Source organism: Corythoichthys intestinalis, chromosome 1, assembly GCF_030265065.1.
Source record: "Corythoichthys intestinalis isolate RoL2023-P3 chromosome 1, ASM3026506v1, whole genome shotgun sequence".
In the NCBI taxonomy this organism is placed as follows: domain Eukaryota; kingdom Metazoa; phylum Chordata; class Actinopteri; order Syngnathiformes; family Syngnathidae; genus Corythoichthys; species Corythoichthys intestinalis.
In genome coordinates this window covers 12,672,656-12,690,955 of record NC_080395.1, presented here as the reverse complement: position 1 = coordinate 12,690,955, position 18,300 = coordinate 12,672,656, and the positions used below count along the sequence as shown (strand labels likewise).

The window sequence follows — 18,300 nt, the reverse complement described above, 5'->3', positions numbered from 1 at the left end:
CCACCATATCAACCGCGTACATTAGATAGTATAGCCAATACGTAGCCAATGTGAATTTCTGTTTTTATTTTCTATTCTTTTTTAAGTTTTTAAAAACATCATATTCATCAGTTTATCAATTCATTTATAGCATAGAATTTTAAAAAACATGAATAATGATTTATATATAAAATATAGGTAATTATAATATTTATTTTAATTATCAAAGTCATTTAAAACAACCTGCTTTCAGTCTAGGCCTGGGGTGTCCAAACTTTTTCAAAGGGGGCCAGATTTGGTGTGGTAAAAATGTGAGGGGCCGACGTTGGCTGACGACCTTTACTTAGAACAATATATTGAAGCAAATTTCAGCAAGCGATTCTGTGCGTCACATTTGCTTTGTCATTTTTTAAAATTAATAATTTCAACAATCACGCAACTAGCCTTTGTGGCGTTCTCTTTCGACCCTCGGGCTCTTGCGAAATCCTACTGTGAAATTAAACTAGCTTCAAGTTGCTTCAATTTCTTGCAACGTATCTTCCCTGTAATCTTGTTCTACACGTCAGTGTGCCTTTTTTGGTAATATCGCCTCACAATGAACTCTTTAAAAACAGTGAGTGTCTCTTTGCAAATGAGGCGGACACAGTTGTTACGTATTTTAGTGAAGAAATAGTCCAGTTTCCACCTATCCTTGAAGCGTTGGCCAACACAGTCAACTTTTGTTGTTGTTGTTGTTGATTATCGCCATTTTAGAAAATTGGAAGATTCACACGGGGTAATATTGCTTAGAGTGCTTAGAGTACTGCTGCCTTTTAGTGGGTAAATGAGGAGTAGCATTTAGTGTGTAAGCTACTTCATATGCTGGTAGCAGTACTGCTGACCAATTTATTAAGTCTGTGCGTGGGCCAGACGTTATTGATTTTATGACAGAGGCCGGGGGCCGAATGAAATTTGTTCACGGGACGCATTTGGCCCCCGGGCCGGACTTTGGACATGTCTGGTCTAGGCGTTTTGCCAACAGCGACCTCTCCTGGCTGTTCCTTCTCTTCGCCTCAATGTAGTTCTGCCTTGCACTCTTCTTTAGAAATGGTTAGCGGAGGGGGAAAAAAGCTACATTAACTGAGCCTGAGAAGCTTCAATGCTTAAAAATAAAGCGCGTTCATTGTAATGTTCCTTGATGGAAGAAGTGCAGCGGAAGCAGGACAGATAAAGGATAAAGTCAGTGAATACATTTACGAAATATTTAAATTCTGAGCCTTCAAATTGAGGTATTGATAGTGATAACTAGAATTTGGATACGTTGATCATATTTATTGAATATTTTTGACTCCAGTGATGTAAAGACGTGATGGGACTTCCAAACTGAAGTTTCAGCGCCTTAACGTTACTACTTCCGGTTCACTTGAAGTAGCAACATCTATTCACTCATCCAGGACTTGCTGTTCTTTTTGTGTTCCCTTCTAACCAAACGAGCGCCTTCAAAACATTCTCATCAGGTAAGTACCGAAGATACAATTTAGTAGACTAAAGAGTCCTATTTTAAAGCATAGTGGAAGTCGTTTGGCGTTATGTTGAAGCTTCGCATTTTGCCTAACTTAGTTTAGCTTAGCACGCTACCCAGATAGCAGACAGACATTGAAATGATGTTGAATCAACATTCCGCTGTCAATCTTACATCGTTTAATCGACTTTGACCCCCGATGTTGATTGGTCATCACTTTTGCACCCTCGGTTAATGTTGTTCCAACGCACAAATCCTTACAAACCCTGAACGTCATTTCGAATATGAATGACATTGGAACGACGCTGAATCAATGCTAAGCTTTCCTTCATTTTCAACCATGATGCTATTACTGCTGTCAAATATGGTGGAAAACACAGACAAGACTGAAAAAGCAGTTTCTGCTCTTGCACTCCTCTTTAAAAGAAACTGCTGTATTTTAAGCTAAAACAACTGTTGTGTTTGATGGAACAATATGTCTATATGCTGCCGTAGCAGATTCATGGCACAATAAGCTCCCGAACTTTTTAATTTGTCCGTTTTACCCTGAAAACACCCGTTTACAGACGTCGCGCAACCGATTTTGTTTCAACCCAGCCATAAACCACAGGTAATTAATTATATTTATTATTCAAAATGTCTGTCGTTTTTAGCTTAGAATCATTCATTGATTTATCTTATTTCATTAAAAAAAAAAAAAAAAACGACTTAAAAAAATTATATTCTCACATATTTTAAACTTTTAAACAAATTATGTCACAACGAAAAAAATGGCGTCTGTAAAAAAGTCACGGATATCTACCTCATAACTATCGCTTAATTGTATTTTTTTGTTGGTGTCACATTTTCTCAGATATGTTAGATACTAAATAATTGATCCAAACAAAATAAAAGTTGGAAAAAATGTTTAAAAGGGTAAATATATGAAAAAAAAATCTCGACCACTCCTTGATGTCTGCGATTTCGGAATCGCGACCCTTGTTATATTACCATGTTTCACCCATAAAAATCCATCTGTGGCCATTCACAGCTGTGTCTTGACACTCAGTGCTACATGCTACATTGAGTTTTTGGATCGGAACAAAGTAGGTACGTGATAATATCTTGTTAAAGTCATGGCGTCTGTAATTCTGTTCTCCCGTGCTCTCACCTCCAGATAGGGTTTTGCTGTTTAAAAAAACAATATTTTTTTTTTAAAAATGCCCTCCTGCTCAAAAATTTTCTTCCCCCAGAAAATTGAGATTTTAAGCTTTGCAATGATGTATCACACATGCATATCGAACCATTTTGAAATTTGGCTAAAATGGGGCTTTCAGAGGGGAACTTCAAGTCACCTGAATGTTTTCCGCTATATACCCATATATAGAGGTCCTGCATTATATTATTTACAGAGAGAAGAAACAGCCAGGCTGACTAATAAAATATTGTACATGAACGATTAAAAAAAATGTTAAAAAATCAAATAATTTAACAATGAATAAATATTGAAGGGAATAGTACCTTTTCTCGTAGGCACCCAATAACTGTTTGCATTATTCTAACACATTTGCTAAAATAAAGCATTTAACCATAGTTTAAAGGAACAAGCAGACTTTACTCCATGCCGTTTGACACAGTAAAGCGGACCGGCTCATCAGCCCTCGGCTGATAAGCAAAGGAAAAATATGTCGCCATATCTTCGGTGGGGCCATGACTCCCCGGCCTCCCAAAACAAGTTTGATAGCTTGGCGCCTAGACGTCAAGGCATGCCGAGCCTCCCACCTTCGTTGCCCTAGCAACTACGACCCAACAACGAAAAATGACCCACGAACGTGACCGCCCAAACCTGCAACAGAAGAATTATCCCTAAACAACACCCAGGCACGCCTTTCGTCCTGCCCACCCCGCCGGAGCTTTCAAAAGCAGGCATGAAAATCCCTCAGTTTTCGGCGAAATTCGCCGTTTTAAAGTAAAAAAAAATGTGACCTACGTGAATTGTGTAGATCCGAGGAGAATTTTTTTAAGGGGGAGGGGGTCGTAATTCCATCAAACTAACTAAGGACGTTTTATTGAAGTTGCGAAGCCTGTCGTGATATGCAATGAGTCCATATGTCGCTAGGTAAATAAAATTAGGGCGATAATTTTAATGGCTGCGTTTTATCACCGCGTGCGTGCGTGCATGCATGCATGCATACATTTGTGTGTGCTTGTAGATGACATATGACACTCCAGTTCATTTCACAGATGTTTATTGGTAATCAACACGCCGTAGAATTACAGTTCAGACTAGGGTTGCCACCTTTCAGAAATAGAAATAAGGGACGCCCCCCTCGCTCCCAAAGCCTTTCGGGCGAAAAAAAGGGGCATCCCCAAAACTCCTAAAATGCATAGAAATGTATGTATATTTAGATGAGAAAACTGTATTGTGCACAATGCGACGTGACACGTCAAACATTAAAAATTGCATTTGCAGACTAAAAAAATTTTTTAATTAATATAGGCCTGTCAAACGATTAAGATTTTGAATAGTTAATTACAGCTTACAAATTAATTCATCATAATTAATCGCAATTCAAACCATCTATAAAATATGCCATATTTTTCTGTAAATTATTGTTGGAATGGAAAGATAAGACGCAAGACGGATATATACATTCAACATACTCTACATAAGTACTGTGTTTATTATAGGGCTGCAGCTATCGATTATTTTAGTAGTCGATTATTCGATGAACTGGTTAGTTCGAATAATCGAGTAATCGGATAGGGAACATGAAAAATTAGAATACCTGAGCTAAACCTCAAACGGTATAAAAAAATATTAAGGATCCATGTACAACAAAAGAACAATGTCTAACTTAAATAGCAAAAGTCCGCGAGCTTAAATGCTAGGAAAAATGACCGTACTGTCTTTGTGTTCCATAAATTAATTTAAACAAGGCTCAATTGTGTCATATCTAGTGATTTTAGGGATTTAATCAGAAAAAGAATTATGTTTGACTGATCTAAGTTCTACTTAGCTAACATCCAGGCTAGGTAGGTCTTCGCATGTATGCCAATCACAGCAAATACACCATTTCTTACAATTTCGGCAACTTTGTCACGTTGTGTCAAGCAAACTGATTTATGTACAACTTTGATGACAAACATGGTTTATTCTACCGTAAGACATCATTGTTGATAAAGGATCTAAAGAAAAGCAACAGGCATACCTTAAAATATGGCTATACTTAAATGTGGCATTTTCAGTGCATTTCGTTTGAGGTCACTGGCTTGCCGCTCAACCACAAACACAATTGTTTATTTTTTTTATTTTTTTACCATAACTCCCGACCATCCATAATTTGATGACTTTTCAATTAAATTTGCCGGTCAATCAAAAGTCAACTATTTGACAGCAGTATTCCATCAACTTTTTTTTTTTGTTTGTTTTTGAACGGGGATCAGAAGCAAGTGGGGCAATCCACATTAAGGAGGCAATCAGCAGTAGATGTGCCCATGATCAATTCATCAAATCCCCCGTAATTCTTATTTCATATAACAAACAAAACAGAACAACTAACCCGAAAAGAAAATAACTAGTATTCCATCAACTCTAAAACAATGTTAACCCAACCATCGCTTGACACACCATAGAACAATGTTGTTTCAACGTCACTATCAGATGTCATTGGTATTTGCAATGTTGATTTAACATTGTTTATTGTCGAAAACTTCGATGTCAACCACAATGATGATTTTGATGGCAAATCAATGTTTATTCAACGTCGGTCTTATCTGGGTCGTTAATACATGTTAAAGAATTCCAATTGCTTTGGCTTAACGCCACTTCCGATTTGCAAACTTTGTTTTTTAGGAAAAGTAGATCGGTTAACATGAGTGAATACATTAAATTGTATAAGACCCTTCTCGACTTCTTTTTAAGATGCGACAAATTACTACTAAGTGAATGCCAACGCAATCCCAAACATCCAAGTCAATGAGGAGAGGAAATTCAGGTCACGACGAACAACTGCAAAAGAAAATGAGGGTAAGATCATCACATTTGTTGTTGTATTTTTCATGCAATATCAGACTTGCTTTGATGTGATTGTGATCATTGAATGTGACTGGAGGCCAATAAGCCCATATCTACGGTGGCCGAGAGGTGTCAGGCGAACTGCTAAGTCAAAATACTTTGCAAATAGAAAAAAAACATGAACCTCAATTGCAAACGCTTTGCAAAAGAAAAAAGCACGAATGCAAACTGCCACAACATGATCCCCGAACTCTAAAGTGCGATTGTAAATTGGCAAAAGCACGAAACCCAATTGCCACAACACGACAGCAAATGGCTCGCAGCATGAATGCAAAAGGCTCGCAAGACAATTGCAAAGAAGATGACCCAGAAGTGAAAAAAACAAGAAAAACAAAAGACCTCTGTAAAGTTGCCCCCCTCATCAGATGCAAATTTAAATAAAAAGGACTTAATCGTTTGTGCTGCAACGGTTTTGTAGATACAGTATTATGCTTTTATTGAGATCTTAATTTTGAGTGGTGACGTCACTCGTAGCTTTTTTTTTTCTTAGCTTAGCTCCCGCGGCTAATGGAGCATACCAACTCTCTCAATAACAGAGGGGTGTCCTAACATTTAGCACGAACGTAGCACAAACAAATTCGGGTCCATTTTGCAGTAAATTGGGGGGCTTGAGATATTAATTTCGAGTGATGACGTCCCTCTAAGCCAGGGGTGGGCAAACCGGTCCTCGAGGGCCGCAGTGGGTCCTGGTCTTTGTTCAAACTTATTCAGCACAGACAGTTTAGCCAATGAGGTATCAGTGGAAACAAGAAGCACCTGACTGAAATCTACTGATTGCACTTGTAAGAAACCGGATTGGTGAAAGGCTGTCCTCATGATGGGTATGAACAAAAACCCGCGCCCACTGCGGCCCTTTGTGGAATAGTTTGCCCACCCCTGCTCTAAGCCCATCATTTACTGCAAAATGGTTCCGAAGTGGTGCTATTCGTTTGTGCTACGTTCTTGCTAGTTGTTAGGACACCCCTTTTTTATTAAGAAAGTTGGTACGCACCATTAACAGAGGGAGCGAGTCGGTACGCGCCATTAACATAACATATTAGATAAGAGAGTTTGTACGCACCATTAACAGAGGGAGCGAGTCGGTACGCGCCATTAACATAACATGTTAGAGGGGTGTCCTAACAACTAGCACAAACGTAGCACAAACGAATAGCACCACTTGACCTTTTCTGTTGTAAAAAAAAAAAAAAAAAAAAAAAACTTTAGTAAGGGGGAAGTGTAAATAAATTATAGAATTAAGATTTGTTATCAATGAAAAATTTAAAAGTGTTCGTTGGCTGTGACCGAGTAGCATTTGCGATCGCTACACAAAACTAACTAAATTACGCCCAAGAACGTCAGAGATGTAGACAACCAGAGGATATAATATATAATAAAGAAAGGGCTGGTGGTAAAGGATAGCTTGTTGTAATTGGAGAATGTCATTGTCAGTCGCGCCGATAAAAAAGCTAAGGCTATGCTTAGGTCGGCTCGTTGTTTTTTGTTTTTTTTTCCGTCTTTTCAGCCTTCGACACTCAAGCCATCTCTTTAACTCAGTGTTTCTCAATTCTTTTCTGTTATGCCCCCCCACAGGAAGGCATAAACGTTCCCCGCCTCCCCAACTCTCTGCCGCCACTGTAAATATACCGTAGTATCATTTTTCTACAAAATTCTTATTATTATAATATAAGTACACCTCTGCATAACACTGTGTGCTTTTTAATATTAAAGAAGAAGAAAAAATAAAGTGTTAAAAAAAAAAAACACATCCATACTGTAAAAATAGACTCGAGACATTTTTTTGACCGTATGATTCTGAAAAAAAAAAAAAAAAATCAAATAAAAAAATAATCCTAAAGTCAAATTGATTAGCAACATTTACTCAAGAGGACAATATGCCAAACCATTAGACTGAAAAAACAAAAATTAATAGAACAAAGACGACAGTGTCATTGGACAGAGAGACAGTTTTTATTTTTGCTGCAGGCGGTATCAGCTCCTTTGCTGTGGTGTTGGGTTGTTGTACATTGAGCAACTTGTTATGCCACCTTATGTGATGCTGACAGTGCTCGCTGGTTTACTGATGTAACACTAACAAAGCGGGACGATTGTTAGCAATATTTGGCACCTTTTCGCTGAAAATTTTTTTTCCTGCTGTCCGCTGCTAACATTTTTAGACAAAATAAACAGACTCGTCTTTCCTCGTCTCCCACTGTACTAAAAGTCAAAAGCTAAATGCTACATACGCTTTGTCATATTTCTTTGTCTTAGCTTTTCATATCTCCACTGCTCTTTTCTGTGTGCTCTTGTTTGGTTCAAAAATACTGCGCACATGCTGAAAACGAGAGCGCCACTGCCACCCACTCAGCAGATGTGCAATTACACTTTATTCTAGTTCGGCAAAAAAGTATGTTCCCCAAGGTCACATGCGCCAACCCCAGCATCACTCTGCGCCCCCCTGGGGGGGCCCACCCCACTTTTTGAGAAGTACTGCTTTAACTGAACATTTTTGTTCTTCCACATCTTTGCCAGTGACTTTGGCACCATGGACATCATTTTCGGAGAGAATTGGTAGGTTTAGCTCTGTAAACATCTCCTTCGTACACGATTTCCATTCATTTCCTATTAGAGACAAACGGTGGTGTGTCCCCCCTTAGCAACACTAGCTAATGTCATGAATATTAATGAACGGAAGTGACATGTTGCTTGCGGTACGCCATTGACAGAGTTGTGTGTAATTAAACTAAAATATATGAAAATGTAATTTTTATCATTACATTGTGAAAAATAATGAACTTTATCACAATGTGTGACCTGTCGATTTCTCCCCATATTATAAAGAAATATGCTATTTTTTTTCCTCCCAGTGTCCCGCCGATGTCACTGTAGAAGATCTTCACCATGAGAAGCATAATCTCCTACTTGTTAAAAGGGAAGAGGAGTCCGAGATGCCGTACATCAAACAGGAGGCAGAGCCAGAGATCCCCGACATGAAAGAAGAAGACCAGGAAGCTGAAATCTCGCAATTTCCATTGACTGTCATTGTGAAGAGCGAAGAATACGAAAGTCCAAGCGAAGAGAGCGAAGCAGCAAACCCTTCGAGTGACAGCTCATTTCAGCACCTGACAACAAAAGGAGAGGAAGGAACACAACCGGACAGCCTCTTAGCTCCGCTTTCAGACAGCGACGACGTGACGTCACATTCTTCTGACTTTAATCCTGATGAGGAGGATGATGACTTTGACCAAAATGATTCAAAATCTTTAAACGGGTCATCATTGAAAAGAGGCACAAAGGAATGCGCGGTTGGTAAACGTTTTCCCTGCTCAATCTGTGATAAAACATTGTCTTCGAAACGTTATCTAAAAGTACACATGCGTACACACACCGGGGAGAAGCCTTTTGTCTGCGCATCCTGTGGTAAACAATTCACTCATAAGGGAGATTTAAACAAACACACACAGAGCCACACTGGAGAGAAGCCTTTCGCCTGCACACTCTGCGATAAAAGATTTACTCGGAAGACTACTTTAGAAATACATAAGCGTACACACACTGGAGAGAAGCCTTTCGCCTGCTCACTTTGTGGTAAAAGATTTTATCAGAACACTCTTTTAGAAAGGCATAAGCGTACACACACTGGCGAGAAGCCTTTCGCCTGCACACTTTGTGGTAAGCGATTCACCCATAAGGGAAATTTAAACAAACACAAACGCAGACACACTGGAGATGAGCCTTTCGCCTGCACAATTTGTGGTCAAAGATTTTCTCAGAAGGGACATTTCGAATCGCACACAAGAAACCACGCTGGAGAGAAGCCTTTTGCCTGCACAATTTGTGGTAAAAGTTTCGTCGATAAGGGAGGTTTAAACAAACACACAAGCAGACACGCTGAAGAGACGCCTTTCGCCTGCACACTTTGCGATAAAAGATTTTATCATAAGAGTAATTTAGAAACGCATATGCGTACACACACTGGAGAGAAGCCTTTTGCCTGCTCATTTTGTGGTAAAAGATACGCTCAAAAAGGAACTTTAGTAACGCACACACGCAGACACACTGGAGAGAAGCCTTTCGCCTGCACACTTTGCGATAAAAAATTTTCTCAGAAGACTCATTTAAAAATACATAAGCGCACACACACTGGAGAAAAGCCTTTTGCATGCTCACTTTGTGGTAAAAGATTCACTCAGAAGACTGATTTAGAAAGACATAAGCGCACACACACTGGAGAAAAGCCTTTTGCATGCACACTTTGTGGTAAAAAGTTCACTAAGAAAGGAACTTTAGTAACGCACGCAAAAAGCCACACTGGGTAAAAAAAAACTGAATTGCAGCATGTGACAAAATATTCCTGCCATGCATTTTGTGGAAGAATATTTTATTCATGCTTATAAAAACACAAACTTGAACTGCTGTGAAACTATGTGTTTGTTATACTTGCATGTGAGACTGTAGCCACGTTCGTGTGCTCCATATATTCCTTTGAACATTTACAATGGGTATCTGTTGACTGCCTTAACTGATTTGACTCCCTCCTGTACCAGCTAGAGCTAGTGCTCAAGGTCGTAACTCAAAAAATTTTTTTCTTTGGAAAATCACCAGAGTTGGGCTGTAATTAGTTTCACTTCTCATTTAATACTAGGTGTCGTTTCATAGTAACGCCCTTTCAACAAGCATATAGAGCAGTTGTCTCCAAACTATTCCACATAGGGCTGCAGTGGGTGCAGGATTTAATTCCAACAAAACAAGACCACTCCTTTTCACCAATCTAGTGTTTCATAAGTGTAATCAGTTGACTGCAATCAGGTGCTGCTTGTTTTAGTAGAAACCACATTGGTTAAAAGGTCTGCTCTTGATTGGTAACAAAAACCAGGACCCACAGGAGCCCTCTAGGACCGGTTTGGAGACCCCGATATAGACCCTACTCACCTACGTCACAAAATGGGCGTGTCGCTGTTTCCGGCCGCCATATTGTACCTCTTTTTCAGACCTATTCTCATTGTTTTCAATTAGTCGAGCAAGTTATAGAGCAATTGATGGAAGCCCCGGTGTTATCTGACGCTGTAAACTCATTGGGTCTGTTGCTTAAAAGGCGTTACGTGGAAAAGCTTCAGTTTATCCATTCGCCAGATCCGTATTTGATGCCTAAATCGATGTTTTTCGACCCGCTGGCTTCGCCTGACATCTGATATCCTGATATTTACAACTATCTTGTCCACACAAAATCAGCCTATTCTCACGAAAGTTTGAAAAACTTTAAGAGCTTGGAGGCTTATAAATGCTACGTTGCTGGTTGGGTGAAACATGTCCTCGTACACGAAAATTCGGCAGGAATCTTGTGCTCGGAAGGTGAGTTACGAAATTTTCAATTCAAAATCTTTTGTTCTTGCTAACATCCACTGTCAAGTCTAATGTATTTCATATCATTTGTCAATGGAGCTAGGGCTTTTAATGTTTATATGGTTTAGCGATAGCACTCTCACTATATACATATATAATACGTAATAAATATGAAGTGCGATAGCACTACTCCAGATTGTCCCTAGTTGAATTTATTTTTTGGCTTTTGACCTCAATAGTGAAATTGTAAATTAATTGTATGACAACTGTCTGATTATCCCCTTATAATTATATATTTTCAGGTAGTTCATTCACAACGTCTGAGTGTATGTTGTCGGCGATTAGCCTAGCAATGATCTTAATTGTGGTTGTCAGCCCAAAACCCCCTAAATATATATTAAATGCATCTTACCAGATATAAAATGACTACTACATAATCTGTGGTAGTTGTTTGGAGCCCAGTTTTCTCGTCGAATTGCAGCAGTCAATCTCTGTCTCCTCTTCAGGTCTCTCGGAATACGGTAAAAATTCAAGTCTCTCCGTCTATCTTCTCTGTTTTTGCAACCGACCGCCACACACGACTTCACCATTTTGATTATTAATGTTAACGAGCAGAAAAACACGCCATAATAGGAGGAATTTACGAAGCGCTAATGCATTAACATGACTAGTATCCGGACAACATGGCGCGGGGGCGTGGCTGTGACGTCACGTGAGTAGGGTCTATAGAGTCTTGTCGTGTACTGTCGAGGCATGTGCCGGTATGAGATTTGGACGGTACGATAACCGTGAGCAAAAATACCGCGGTTTTACGGTATTGCAATTATAGCTCCAAAATGTGTTATTTTGAGAGGTATGGGATAAAAAAACAAACAAACTTTTTTCCGGGATTTTTTTACTTTTCAGAAAATATTTGCAAATTGGAACATGAATATTATGTTAAAATAAATAAAAAAACAAAAAATATTTTAAATAAAATTAAAATAAATAGAACTTATAGACTACCCACAGCCACAGCTCAGGTTGCTCAAGATTGGAGCAAGAACTAAATTAATTGCTATAAAAAAGTAAAAACACTTCTAAATAAAATTGAAAAATATTGACTGTACTTTTTTTTTTTTTTTTTTTTTTTGAGGGGGCAAAAGCAGAAGTGAAGTTTCGCCATTTTCAGCAACTGTGTCAATTCTAGTCTACATGTCATGCCTTTGTGTTAAAAAGACGCAGAATTCATAAGTTAATAAGTTAAAAATGGATAAGTTTGTTAAAATGTGAATATTGTTGTGTAAAGGTTTCATCTAAAAACACTGGGAGTGAGTCCTCTCCTTGTCCAGCGAGCGTACATTTGTGCTTAGGGCAAGAACATCTTTTCCTTCATTCAAGCTTGTTTCTCAGTGGCCGTGAGATTTATAACCTCGACAAAGTTGCTCTCCCAGCTAAGACTAGGCTAACATTTGTCTTTGTAAGTGTTTAGTTAATTTGTATTTTGAATTTGAAAGGAAAATGTGTGTTTTGTTTTTGGCGAACTTTTTCATGGATGACTTCCTCACATCAACGTTTTAAAACTGTATATTTCAGTTACCATGATTTGAGACCTCCATAAGTTCAAGAAAAGTACGCCTTTTGTTTGGAGTGTTTCTTTTTTGGCGTTTAGCAGAATAGCGTCACTGACACACACACATCAACAACCGGAGAGGGTGGGGTGAGTGCTGCCACTCCAAAATACTTCTGGCTGCATTTTTAAGACTTGTAAAATAGCGAATACCGTACTACGATATGACGGAAAATTTTAGTGGTTTTGAAACCGTGACGTTTTCATACCACGGTAAACCTTGAAACCGGTAACCGGCACATGCCAAGTACTGTCGTATTGTACTTCCGCTAGATCACAGCCTTTGACTGTGCCACATTTGTACCCTGGATATATACAGTGGGGAGAACAAGTATTTGATACCAAATACAGTGGGGAGAACAAGTATTTGATACCAAATACTTGTTCTCCCCACTGTATATCCTGTTTATAAAGTGTTCGACGCTGGCAATCCTTGGCTGAATCTGATTTTTTTTTCTCTTATTTGAGCTATTGATTGATACTTGTCTTAGGGTTCAAAAGTGAACTTCCATGACACATTTACAGTTGAAAAAGTATTCAATTTCCTTTTTCAGTTTTCCTTGAGCCTCTTTTTAAAAAGTTGTTGAATTTATTTTTCTGGTGCTGTTCTTTTTCTATCCAATATATCTACCCAATATGTATATATGTTTGAAATTGAATAAATTGTGTTATATGCCTCTGTGTTGAGATTGTTCCATGACTGACATGTAATTGATTACTTTTTTAAAGTAAGATTAACAACACTGCTGACACCACACGCATGATGAAAAGAGTAGGGCACTTTCCGTCCCCCTCTGAGTGTAAAGCACAAGTTAGCGGCTTCGCGAACGCACTTCCAGTGACCATTTCAAAATGAAAGCACAGCATTTTTAACATGTAAATAAAGATTTCTGGAGTTAATCTCACAAAATTCAGATTCTTCACCCGTTATGAAAAATCTGATATGCAATGAGTAATTTGGCTTCAAATTTCATAACGCACAATTTGCAGGACAAGATGACAGTCATTTTGTATCAAATCAACACTTTTGATAGGCTCTAATTGGTAGAGAATAGAAATGGCATTGGGATTCTCACCTATTTCATATTCTGCATTTAGCTTTCAAATGACTCGTTCTGCATTGTCTGTGTTTTTTTTAAATATCTTCTTTCTAATATGTTTTTTTTTTTTTTTTAAGATGAACAATTCATTGCATTTGGGTGATTTATTAGGATGTATTGTCATGACATTCGTGGTTGAATTGGTAAAAAAAAAAAATTTGACAATAATATCGCATATCAGCAATAATTTATCAGACAATATATCGTCTATATATTTATATACCATATGATGATTTATGCCTCAACGTTTAAGAAAACCCCGCAGGAAAACCTGTTGGGATAATATTTAAAAGGTGCTAGGGAAAAACTGGAAAATTGGTCACTAAGTTGTCTGTTTGAAGTGTATAGTTCAAGCCCCTCTTGCAGTAAGTCCTTTGTGTTACAAAAACATTTTTGCACAGTGGCCATATTGATATTTGTTATGTACATTGTTCAAGTCATACAAGCTGTTATAAATGTTCATACTTGAATGCTTATTGTTTACCAATTTATTTTTATATACTTGATGTTTACATGTACAATTGTTAAATTGGAAGCTGGTAAATCAACGAGAAATGTTTCATTTGTATTTCATGCAATTATTCAGATTCTCAAAACATAACAGCAGCTTGGGTGAATTTATCATCATTTATTGTTATCAAGGTAAATCAGTTGTGTGTAATTAATCTAAAGTACATGAAAATGTAATTTTTATCATTACATTGTGGGAAATAATGAACATTATCAGAATATGCTAATATTTGGGGAATGACCTGTATATTTTTCCCCATATTATTAAAAATATGCAAGCTGAATGTCATGGCAAAAGCTCGACTTTAGCAAGCAACGTGATTTTTTTTTTTTTTTTTTCATCCAGTGTCACGCAGAAGTCACTGTAGAAGATCTTCCCCATGAGAAGCACGGCGCCCTCCACGTTAAGCAGGAGTCTGTGATGCTGTACATCAAACAAGAGGCGGCGCCAGAGAAACTCAGCATTAAAGAAGAAGAACAGGAAGATGAAATCCCCAAGTTTCCAATGAGTGTCAGTTTGAAGAGTGAAAAAGATGAAGGTCCGAGTGACGCTGCGAAACCATCGAGCGACTGCTCATTTCAACACCTGACGACAAAAGGAGAGGGACAATCGCAATCGGACGGCGTCTTAGCCCCGCTTTCGGACAGCGGTGACGTAACGTCGTACTCTTCTGACTTCAACACTGATGAGGAGGATGTTGACTTTAACCCAAATGATTCAAAATCCTTAAACAAGTCAACACTGAAAACAGAGACGAAAGAATGCTTGGTTGGGAAACCTTTTCCCTGCTCAGTTTGCGAGAAAAGATTTTCTTTGAAGACTTCTTTAAAAAGCCATCAGCGGACACACACTGGAGAAAAGCCTTTTGTCTGCACATGTTGTGGTAAAAGATTCAGCGAGAAGGGAAATTTAAACAGACACGCAATCACACACACTGAAGAAAAGCCTTTTCCCTGTTCAGTTTGTCATAAAAGATTCCGTCTGAAGGGATCTTTAACCAGACACGCAACAACACACACCGGAGAGAAACCATTTGGCTGCTCACTTTGTGAGAAAAGATTTACTCAGAAGAATCTTTTAGAAAGACACACACGAACACACACTGGGGAAAAGCCTTTTGTCTGTACATGTTGTGGTAAAAGATTCACTGAGAAGGGACATTTAAACAAACACACAAGCATTCACACTGGAGGAAAGCCTTTTCCCTGTTCAGTTTGCGAGAAAAGATTTTCTTCGAAGACTGATTTAGAAAATCATCAGCGTACACACACTAGAGAAAAGCCTTTTGTCTGCACATATTGTGGTAAAAGATTCACCCGGAAGGGAAATTTAAACACACACACACGCACACACACTGGAGAAAAGCCTTTTCCCTGCTCAGTTTGTCATAAAAGATTCAGTCAGAAGGGAGCTTTAATCAGACACGCATCAACACACACTGGAGGGAAACGGTTTACCTGCTCACTTTGTGGTAAAAGATACGCTCAGAAGGGATATTTAGTATCGCACACAAGAACCCACAGTGGGGAAATAACTTTGGATTATAGTGTGTGACAAGATATTCAGATTCCTGCAACACATTTACAGTAAACAAAGCCTTTCAATGTCCTTATTTTGTTTCCCTTGTGTCTCTTCAAAAAGTTGTTGAAACGATTTTGCAAGTCCTGTTCTTTTTCACAACTATCCAATACAGGTAATCCCTGGGTTACGACGTACCCGGCTTGTGTAATTTCGACTTTACAGTCTCGGTTTTTTGTTTGTTTGTTTGTTTGTTTTTCTTAAATAACGGTGACTTTTGCTTTGTGATGCAAGCATTTATTTAGGCACAGGAACCATAGAGCAGGTAGTACTAATGGCACGCGTGTAAGGGCGCATCTACACATGACGAAGAACGTGCAGTGGGGCAAATAAGTTTTTAGTCAACCACTAATTGTGCAAGTGCACTTGAAAATATTAGAGAGGCCTGTAATTGTCAACATGGGTAAACCTCAACCATGAGAGACAGAATGTGGGGGGGGAAATCCAGAAAATCACATTGTTTGATTTTTAAAGATTTTATTTGCAAATCATGGTGGAAAATAAGTATTTGGTCAATACCAAAAGTTCGTTTCAGTAGTTTGTTATGCACCCTTTGTTGGCAATAACGAAGGCTAAACGTTTTCTGTGACTCTTCACAAGCTTTTCACACACTGTTGCTTGTATTTTGCCCCATTCCTCCATGCAGATCTCCTCTAGAGCAGTGTTGTTTTGGGGCTGTCGTCGGGCAACACGGACTTTCAACTCCCTCCACAGATTTTCTATTGGGGTTGAGATCTGGAGACTGGCTAGGCGTCTCCAGGACCTTGAAATGCTTCTTACGAAGCCACTATTTTGTTGCCCTGGCTGTGTGTTTGGGATCATTGTCATGCTGAAAGACCCAGCCACGTCTCATCTTCAATGCCCTTGCTGATGGAAGGAGATTTGCACTCAAAATCTCTAAATACATGGCCCCATTCATTCTTTCCTTTACATAGATTAGTCGTCCTGGTCCCTTTGCAGAAAAACAGCCCCAAAGCATGCGGTTTCCACCCCATGCTTCACAGTGGGTATGTTGTTCTTCAGATGTAATTCAGTATTCTTTCTCCTCCAAAAACGAGAACCTGTGTTTCCTCATTACTGACTGCTGTTATCACCTTACCTATACTATAAGAGGACCACCTTTACAAGTCTTTTTATGGTGTTTTTATTGTGTACATACTTTTTAATCCATTTTGTTTGTGTGTGTGTGTGTGTGTGTGTGTGTGTGTGTGTGTGTGTGTGTGTGCGTGTGTGCGTGTGTGTGCGCGTGCGCACTCTATTGGGCAGCTTTGAATCTCATGACACTTTGTGTAATGACAATAAAGGCGTTCTATTCTATTCTATTCTATTTTGGTTTCATCTGACCATAACACATTCTCCCAGTCCTCTTTTGGATCATCCAAATGCTCTCTAGCGAACCGCAGACGGGCTTGGACGTGTACTGGCTTCAGCAGGGGGACACGTCTGGCAGTGCAGGATTTGAGTCCCTGGCGGTGCATTGTGTTATTGATAGTAGCCTTTGTTACTGTGGTCCCAGCTCTCTGTAGGTCATTCAGTAGGTCCCCCCGTGTGGTTCTGGGAATTTTGCTCATCGTTCTTATCATTTTGACGCCACGGGGTGAGATCTTGCATGGAGCCCCAGATTGAGGGAGATTATCAGTGGTCTTGTATGTCTTCCATTTACTAATAATTGCTCCCACAGTTGATTTTTTTACACCGAGCGTTTTACCTATTGCAGATTCAGTCTTCCCAGCCTGGTGCAGGTCTACAATTTTGTCTCTGGTGTCCTTCGACAGATTTTTGGTCTTGGCCATAGTGGAGTTTGGAGTGTGACTGACTGAGATTGTGGACAGGTGTCTTTTATACCGATAATGAGTTAAAACAGGTAACAAGTGGAGGCTCGTTAGACCTCTTTGACAGCCAGAAATCTTGCTTGTTTGTAGGTGACCAAACACTTATTTTCCACTTCAATTTGGAAATAAATTCTTTAAAAATCAAACAATGTGATTTTCTGTTTTTATTTTTATCACATTCTGTCTCTCATGGTTTAGGTTTACCCATGTTGAAAATTACATGCCTCTCTAATCTTTTCAAGTAGGAGAACTTGCACAATTGGTGGTTGACTAAATACTTATTTGCCCCACTGTATTTTTCTACACGAAGAAGCACGAATTTGGTCGCCGCGCAGCCAAGAGAAAAGGGAAAGCCTTCAAGCCTGCGCGCACATTTCTTGCTTCTGAAGCATCCACGGAGGCAACATGTATATTTAACACTTTTGTACTGTTTATTGTGCTTTTTATATTGTGGTCAAATACTTGGGGCGAGTTGATGTGATTGTTTTTGATGAAGTGCTGACGCTAACTGATACATTCTAATAATTTGTGTGGGTTGCTATCGCTGGCTTGCTGGTATTGAAGATGAAACAGATTTAATATTTTTATTTTAGTTTCATTCTGCAAGTGTTGTTGTCGTGAGCAGCTGAATAAAGTTAGCAAACCACACGGACGTCTGTCATCTTCATTTCGGAGCTTAGCTTGATGTCTAGCTCTGACTTAGCTCCAACATCATGGCGAGGATGGTACAATGGCGTATAATAAATGTTTTTGGATAGTTATTTTGAGATTTGGTGCGTACATTGGGGTACTTAAAGGGACCAATGTCGAC

General features: G+C 39.0%; 1 protein-coding gene across 4 annotated transcripts in view; it reads left to right on the top strand.

Moving 5' to 3' along the window:
- The window catches only part of LOC130915759 (gastrula zinc finger protein XlCGF57.1-like), a 35,602-nt gene extending 17,555 nt beyond the window's left edge, over window positions 1–18,047 (top strand). Inside the window, exons 1-3 of one of the 4 annotated variants that reach the window (XM_057835793.1) lie at window positions 1,076–1,475; window positions 5,385–5,489; window positions 8,384–14,396. In XM_057835793.1, the coding sequence (XP_057691776.1) occupies window positions 5,409–5,489; window positions 8,384–9,835 (1,533 nt within the window). In that variant the 5' untranslated portion in view covers window positions 1,076–1,475; window positions 5,385–5,408 and the 3' untranslated portion in view covers window positions 9,836–14,396. Of the gene's footprint in view, window positions 1–1,075; window positions 1,476–5,384; window positions 5,490–8,383; window positions 14,398–14,424 lie in introns of those variants that run through there. The other 3 variants (XM_057835808.1, XM_057835816.1, XM_057835801.1) reach the window with 3 other exon arrangements.
- The last annotated feature ends 253 nt before the right edge of the window (window positions 18,048–18,300 follow it).